Source organism: Etheostoma spectabile, chromosome 2 (assembly GCF_008692095.1).
Source record: "Etheostoma spectabile isolate EspeVRDwgs_2016 chromosome 2, UIUC_Espe_1.0, whole genome shotgun sequence".
NCBI lineage: Eukaryota > Metazoa > Chordata > Actinopteri > Perciformes > Percidae > Etheostoma > Etheostoma spectabile.
This window is the reverse complement of record NC_045734.1, coordinates 23,481,712-23,489,619: the sequence shown is the minus strand read 5'-3', so window position 1 is coordinate 23,489,619 and position 7,908 is coordinate 23,481,712. Positions and strand designations below refer to the sequence as shown.

The 7,908-nt window shown below is 41.6% G+C and overlaps 1 protein-coding gene across 1 annotated transcript; it reads right to left on the bottom strand.

The window, feature by feature from the left end:
* Positions 1–275: 275 nt before the first annotated feature.
* LOC116696997 (germ cell-specific gene 1-like protein) lies at positions 276–6,829 on the bottom strand. Its single transcript, XM_032528296.1, has 5 exons — positions 6,180–6,829; positions 4,292–4,339; positions 2,678–2,830; positions 2,216–2,327; positions 276–1,601 (listed from the first exon to the last, which is right to left on the bottom strand). Exons 1-5 carry the CDS (start codon positions 6,466–6,468, stop codon positions 1,307–1,309), a joined length of 897 nt encoding a protein of 298 aa, XP_032384187.1. The 5' UTR covers positions 6,469–6,829; the 3' UTR covers positions 276–1,306.
* Positions 6,830–7,908: the final 1,079 nt, after the last annotated feature.

Genomic DNA, 7,908 nt, shown 5'->3' with positions numbered 1-7,908 from the left:
CAAAGGCAGAGCAGGATACCCAGGGCTCGGTTTACACTAATCGCCATTTCTAGCCACTGGGGGACCATAGGCAGGCTGGAGGAACTCATAATAATGTTAAAAATCCTCATAAAGTGAAATTTTCATGCCATGGGACCTTTAAGATATATTAATAAATTAATTACAGAAACATTGATAGTGAACAGAAAAATGACACACAACTTCCCACAGCCGTTCTCAATAATGTACCCTTACACTCCAGAACTTGTTTACAATTTATATATGTAGGCACATCATTTGCAGTAAGTCTCTGTGGATTTATTGAATGAAAACCAGTTAACCAGAGACCAACTATCACACTGTCTTTGCATTTATTTATTGATTGACTGAATCATGATTAATAAGGCTTTTACATCTAAGAGGCCCTCACTGTATATGGGTATACTTGACATTTCTTTTAAATCATGGTAGGTTACACAAACAGAGGAAAACACATTCATGCATGAGATTAGCTCATGTCCACGTTTTTCAGTTATCAGCTGGTTTGAAGCTCCTATGGCCCTTGAATAGAATGTCCATCAATGTGGCCCAGGACATTGGCATGTATCCGGATAAAAGAATGTGACCATATGTGTCCTACAGCTGTCCAGTGATGACTGAGACACATATTAATGCCAGGTCTGAACAGGGCCTCTGTGACTCCCAACATGACCAACAGACCCACAATTAAGGCAGTGTTAAAATGAAGCAGGTGGAGCTAATGATGTGGCCTCACATCCTGTTAGCGGTTTGCCCTATACTAGTCTATATCCACAACATTACACTTCTGGGATTGTTTAGGTGCAACGGGAAATTCCGCTTGATGTCTTTCATTTCAGCCAGACGTCCAGTTCCTTCTGCTTTCTTTGTGTTGACATTTTAAACTCCGGTCGATTTATGAGGACCATGGTTAACTGCTCCTCAGATCTCTGCAGGGTAAATCGAAACAGCTAGCTAGACTATCTGTCCAATCTGAGTTTTCTGTTGCACAACTGACACAATATTTGAAAGTACAAATGTTCCAACCAAACAAGTTGCTTCCAGAGGGCTATTTTGCAAGAGGTAGTTGCTCTGTATGGCGGGTAGTGCAGCCCAAGACAATTGTGATTTGTTTAAAGAAATGCCAACAAACCAGAGCATGCTTTTCTCCCATCCGCAGCGCTGCGGAGGAAGGTCTGGCGATGCGAGACTAGTCCAGTACTAAGTGGAAAACACATCATGACAACAGCGCGTTCATCCATCAGGTTGCCACACTAAGAGGAATGCCACCCCTCCTGTCCTGTCCCGTTCAGCACTGTTCCTCCCCCAAAGATGTTGGAAGGTCACTCAGGTCCAGAGAGTCAGCCGGTATGAGTGTTTTCCTGCCACTTTTCAAGGTCTGGCTGGAATAAACCTCCATGGATTTGGAGATGGAGTGCAGAGAGCGTTCCCGGAAATATCCAAAAGCCTCTTGTGCATGCTCCTCGCGGATGCTTTGCTCAAAAGTCTTGCGTTTGTGCCTAAACTCGATGACAGTCTTCGTGTAGGAGTTGAGGGTGGTGACTGATGCGCCCATGCAGCAGGTGAAGGATGCCCAGGCCATGCTGATGGAAAACAGTAAAAAAAAAAGAGAAATACACTTTGTAATTCAACACGTGGTGACGGCTGTTGGCTTTTGTGATGAAAAATTGCGGCACCCGTGGTATGGACACAATCAAATTGCATTGGACCTTTTTCCTCAATATTATTGTTTACTGAGATTTTGTCAATCACTGTGAAGTCCTTCTGTCTACTTCTGACAATCAAATCATTGTCTCATGTAGTTTTCACTAGGGTTGGTTAATGCCTAAAAAGGTCAAGAATTGTTGGCCTCTAAAACAACATTTCAGCATACTGGCATATTGTAAAGGAGTGAAATATCATCCCCTTATGCAATTCCAATCACAACTGTTTTGGGGCTTTGGACACCAAAGCCTAATCCTGCCATAGCATGGAGACGTTTGGCTTTTCATTAGAAACAGTGATGCTGGGGAGAGGTGAGAGCAGGGCTACAACCAACTATTTGGGGCTGCTACATGCAGAATAGAATCCCCTCATCTGGTCTCCTAATGGGTAAGTTGACTTTCTTTATATAGCAGTGCTTCATGTGATATTGGAGAAAAAAAAACAGGATATGAGTATGATCTTTGATTTCTGCTGTGTGCCTGTGGAGTCATACCAGAAGGACCAGCCGTAGTCCCAGTTGTAGGGCCTCCAATCAGGTGGGCCAAGGCTGACAGTCACCTGGAAGACCTGTGTGTACATCACATGAGCGACCATGCCAAGAAGACCTGAAATAATACGGAAAATATGTGGTTAGTTTGATGGCTGCATGGCTCATGGTTCAAATTTAAACTAAGTGCAACAAATTCTTCAGAAATAGAATGATGTGTACTGTCACATTGACAATAAAGACTTTTCATGTACGCACAAATGAAATAATTCAGTGTCAATCTTGATAACATTAAATTCTTCATTAAATCCCCTATCCATTTATCATTCCCTGCTTACCACAAGATGGGATATAATATGTTGTGGATACTGGAATTACAAACACTTGACTACAGTGCAGTGCAGCGCAGGCAAAAAAACAAAAAACATTAAAAGCCTTTCAGTTAATAAGAAATAAAGATGTGACGACCTGAGAGCACAGTGAAGACGGCAGCAAAGGCATTGAGCTTTAGTCCATCAATGACGTTGCTGGAGTGGACCAAGTCTAAACACATGAGGCTGAAGCCCACCACCAGCAGAACAATGTACAACATCTCCGAAACCAGCGACAGCCACAACATCCCTGCAAAATGGACACATTTGATTACGATGACATTTAATATTTACTTTATTCCTTTTATGATATGATATGACTTACAGTATATTTACAGTATGTTACAATCAGTCCATGGTCAGCCTGAGTACGTAGTGCAGTTGTTTTATGTCCTTGTAAATGTACTGATGTTTACTTATAGAGACTGGCTGATGTTGAATGGGGCAAAACTCACATTGTTTGAATCATATCAGTTTAAAACTGAAAAAATTATATATTTTGGACATAAGTGTGCCATCTAATCTAACATTGCAGTGGTTCCACAGGCAGCTAATAGGGGCTGATGTTAAATTGCCCGCCTGGTAAGATGCTGAATTTCAAATGATGTCAGAGCTCTCCAGTTTGCTCTAAGTCTTATTCAGCTTTCCAACGAATCAAGCCAAGCGTAATTGCATCTCCATTGCAGTCTGCCTCTCGTCTTACTTCCTATTCAATCACTTCACAGAGAGACGGGAAGACCAGTATTTCTCAAACAACAGTGTCAACACAGCTGAAAACCCTTAAAGTGAACAAACATTGTGTGTTGCTGCATCCCGGTCTGTATAGTTTCATATTAAAGAGCCCCAAATGCCCAAAATGAAAGTTAAGTGCTTGAAGATTTTGGGAAGTGAGAAGCAGACCAAAGATGATACTCTGTACATATTTACAGTACAGGGTAACAATCGCCCTCCATAGCTCAGTAGATAATCATTCTTAATGTTTGATATCATACCTTAATCAATAGGTTATATTATTTAGAAAATGTATATTTAAAGTCACTATTTGGTTGCGCATTTGGAGACTGTACTATACTATCATTGTCTAAATAATCATCTCGGAGATTTTGAAGGAAGTTTCCATAGACATTTACCTATCAGTGGGAGGAAACTGGAGCAATCGATGGAAAGCCACAGAAACACAGAGGAAAACGTGCCCTGTCCAGACCGGGGATTGAACTCTGCAGTGCCTATTTGCTTTGAGGCAGCAGTGCTAACCACTGAGCCATTGTGCCACCATGATATATGTATTTTGGAAGGAAAAAGACTTGCTTCAAGCCATTACATTTCTTTGCACATAGCCATGGCTGTGGAAGATCAGTGAGGATGCCTCAATAATACAATAAACCTTCCTAACCTCTTCCAAAGAGCATTTAAACATACAAACTCAACTAAATATGCGTAACTTTTTGATATTATTAAACGTCTGTTACATTCAAGCCATTGTCAAATGAATTGCTGCAAATTTAATTAAGACTACCAGCTCCACACAACTCTCTCTCTGTATTGCTCATTAGAGCTACGTTCAAAAGATTGTGTCCTCCCCTGACTTTCCCGCACAGAAGCTCCAGTGAAGATAATTACCTCTTCTGAAGAGTCCATCATGCAGAAACTATAGCTTTAAAGAACTTTTGATCGTAATTGGACATCCTGATGATGAGCAGTGGACACTCACCTTTCTCTGATGCAGGAGCCAAGTCGATGAAGCTTCTGCACATCTCACCTGAAGCAGAATAACAACATATTGTCATGACTTATGACTTAGCACAGAACGTTAGTCGTGGCATCTCTAGCTAAAACTTTCTATTGAATTTACCATGCGGCAGGTCAGAAATAAGTCAGTAATTTGTTTGTGGGAAAGTTCAGAGGACCGCATGTGAGTTGTTGAAAACATCAGGCTGGTTTGGGATTAAACAAAAATTGAATGCACTTAGTACTGAACTCTTACAGACCTCAGTCCAAGTCCTAATCTGTGTTAAATTCCCAAATTCTGTCCGGGTGTGTTTCTCTGGATCGGCTTAGACAGAGTGCAACCTCCTGCCCAATGATCACACAGCCGGCGGCAAATTCAGAGTTCATAAGTTCAGGAATGAACAAACAGAATGTTGAATAAGAGGCATATGTCAGAAATGCAGGTGTTTGGGCTTCTAAATCAGTGTCACTAGCAGGTGTGTTGGCCACGCCACTAAACATCTGGTTCTTGTCCTATTGAATTACAGGTACTTTGCGTGAAATTACATTTATAGAACAGGATAGCAATATTATTCCTGTGTCAAATTAATGAATAGAATGTTTAAAAAAGGCCCTTGACACTGCACGATGTTGCAGATGAGATGTTGTCCCTTTGTCATCTGTTGAGTGGAGCCATTCTCTGGATTTGTTGTAAATGGAACACTTTAATCAGGTATAGATGGAGGGTGGCAACAGCTGTTTTGAGGAAAAACTCATCAAGGCCCCTGTTACATAATCCTTATTAACTCAAGCTGTCTCAGCTCCCCCAAACAACCCCCCACCCCTCTCCCCGCCGTACAGCCACTTGATGAGATGGACATGTGCTAGGAATTCCTTGTAGTGTAATCTCAATGTGTGGTTCATTTCTAGTCTTGGGCATCATAAAAATATGTGGGGTATTATTAGCACATGATCACACTAAGATTAAAGGTGGGTGCTGAAACAATTCCTGATCATGTTGCAATGATCTAACCAGAGAGGACTAATCTGGCTTGATTACACTTTTTTTCCCCTTTTTCCTTTAGCCATGAAGCAATCACATTTTGCCCCTTGCAAGCGCTGTCCAGCCACCCAGTTAAAGCCCGCTCTGAGTACAATACTGAATGTGGAGAGTGAGTGCCCTTCTTCTCGCTTCCTTTTTTTGAACATTAGACTCAAGCTCCAATGTGCTGCTGATTGCTCAGCATTTCATCCCAGATTCACCAAACCCCTGCAATTTGATAAGCAGACTGATGTAATTGGAAGGTTGTTATCCTGAAATTGTCATATAAGGGAGTATATCAAAGAGAGCCGATAATCTCCATTAGAGCTGAGTGAGAGCTGAAATGAGAGCTCCATTATGACAAATCAGGGAGTTAAAATTACTGAAATACTGAAACTGGTGTCAGTTTAAGTAAACTGGGATGATGATGATGACAATGATGATGATCTTATCTGTAACAATTAAAACAAAAGACAGGGAAATGGAAGGAGTGAAATGTGAGGGGGGTAAAGCATTTTTTTGTGTGAAATTTTCCCCTGTAGGCTAGTTACAATAGCTCCAAATTGATTTTCAAAATAGATATTTAAATCAATTGTAGGCCTATCATTAAAGAGACATTCATACAATTATAAGCAATGAGAAAAAAACAAAAACAATTGTTCTACATAAAGGCTGAAGGTGACGGAATTATCCCTGCGATAGTAGTCAGTCACTTGAAAGTGGAACCTCTCAGCACCATCAATCATTGCATACAAACAGTGAAATGTCACCTTGAGCATCAAATAACTGTGTCTCGCGGTGAGGTATGAAGTTAAGCTCGCTCACACATCCACACACCTTCTTCTCTTACTTTCATCGTGGATATTTTCCTCACATGAGACCCAGATGCCGGTGTGGAACTGTCGGAACAGAAACCTGTCGTCCCCGGTCTCCCAGCTGTACACCACTTTGTTCGGGTCCGTCTCGTTCACTCCGTAGTCTATGCACTGGTGTGTCCTCAACTTGCTGCACTTTGGCTTGGGGACTCTCTGGGTCCCCACGCACCAGTAAGTCGTTATAAACGCCGTTATTGAGAAGAACAGGGCGAAGAAGTTCAAGCTAACCGACAGAAGGCTCCTGCATTTGCGAGTCGTCTTCATTGTCCGCGAGAAGAAGGATGCAGCGGCGCGTGCAGGACCGAAAAGTTCATGCGTGCTAAGTGGAGTGGCCTACACATGCACGAGCCCCGGCTAAGTTGAAGTACATGTCCCATTTGGCACTCTACCGTCACCAAACATCTCCATTGATGCGCAGGTCACTGACAGCATCCCCACACTGAGCTCATCTGTGTGCCAACAAGTGTGACCTGTCACTTTTGTTAGACCTTTTTTTTTTCTGTTATCACGCGCGGTGTCCCATGAACGACCAGCCTATAGGATGTCAGGCTGTCAAATGAGTGACGCTATCTTGAATCAAGTGTGAGACTTTTTCTAATGATGCGCTCGGTCTCACTCTCTCCCCCTCTCTGTCAGTAGAATGCATCTCATCTCCTCCCTTCATCGCTGACAATGTACTGTATCAACTGCAGGGCGATCATCAGCCTGTAATAGCCTGTAGGACCACTTAAATTAAAACATTTAAAATCAAAGTAGGCCCACAGCACTACTACTACTACTACTGCACATTTTGGATTATAAGATAACTGTAGCCTATTATATGGGGAATTAAATTAAAGGGCTACTCCAACATTTTTTGTAAATTTTGTAAAGTTGTTGGGAAGACAAGAGACAAAATTAAGGCCAATAAACTTTTAGGTCCCAGATGGACAAGTCAAGTTGGATCCTAGAATATGGCGAGACAACATCCATTTGCAGTGCTATTACATGCAGCACCTCACATGGGATTTATCTCAGTTTTTGCCCATGTGGCTTAGCATGTGTAGGTAAAATAACGAGAGCGCCACCGACCAGAATCAGTGAGCAATCATTGAAACAGCCCAATCAAATGTGATCCATGAACACATGTTACTATTTTTTGGTTACATCATTGCCGTGCCTTTAGAGTCCACATTCATTTTAATTAAAATAGGATTAAGACAAGATTTGACCTAAAATAAGATGCCTGTCTGGAATACACAGTCACCACTACTTGAGATTGAATTGTTTTAAAGGTTTTAAGACAAAAAAAGCATAAAAACATGTTTGCCTTTTTTACATGACAAACTCATAAATGAAAGACAGAGATTCATAAAGGAAATTCCTCCTTTAATGAAAAGCCTTATTTACTTTTTGAGCTTGGTAACATCAGTGTTAAGAATATCATTTATTTCTTACAAAATTTAGTGAAGGTCAATGCTGTGGCTTTTATGGCTTTTTAAGGCTTTCATGCCTTTCCACTTCTTGCAAAAAAATAGTCTGAGAGTTCCGTAAAAAGTTTGGAAACGTATTAGGGATGTTAGGGATTCACCTTCCGTGTTTAACCTGCCGGTCTGTTCCTCATTCAGGTGTAGCCAATACCTTAGCCAATACGCCCAGGAGAAACTGGGACTAAAGTGTGTGTGAAAGGACCGCTCTGACCGGTGTCTCATGCCTGTACACAGT

Excerpts from the sequence above, each read along its gene's own strand:
- LOC116696997 (XM_032528296.1), bottom strand. The coding sequence starts at position 6,468 with ATGAAGACGACTCGCAAATGCAGGAGCCTTCTGTCGGTTAGCTTGAAC. Across the intron at positions 4,340-6,179 it reads GGAAAATATCCACGATGAAA|GTGAGATGTGCAGAAGCTTC; the intron begins GTAAGAGAAGAA and ends ATTCTGCTTCAG. Across the intron at positions 2,831-4,291 it reads GGCTCCTGCATCAGAGAAAG|GGATGTTGTGGCTGTCGCTG; the intron begins GTGAGTGTCCAC and ends TCCATTTTGCAG.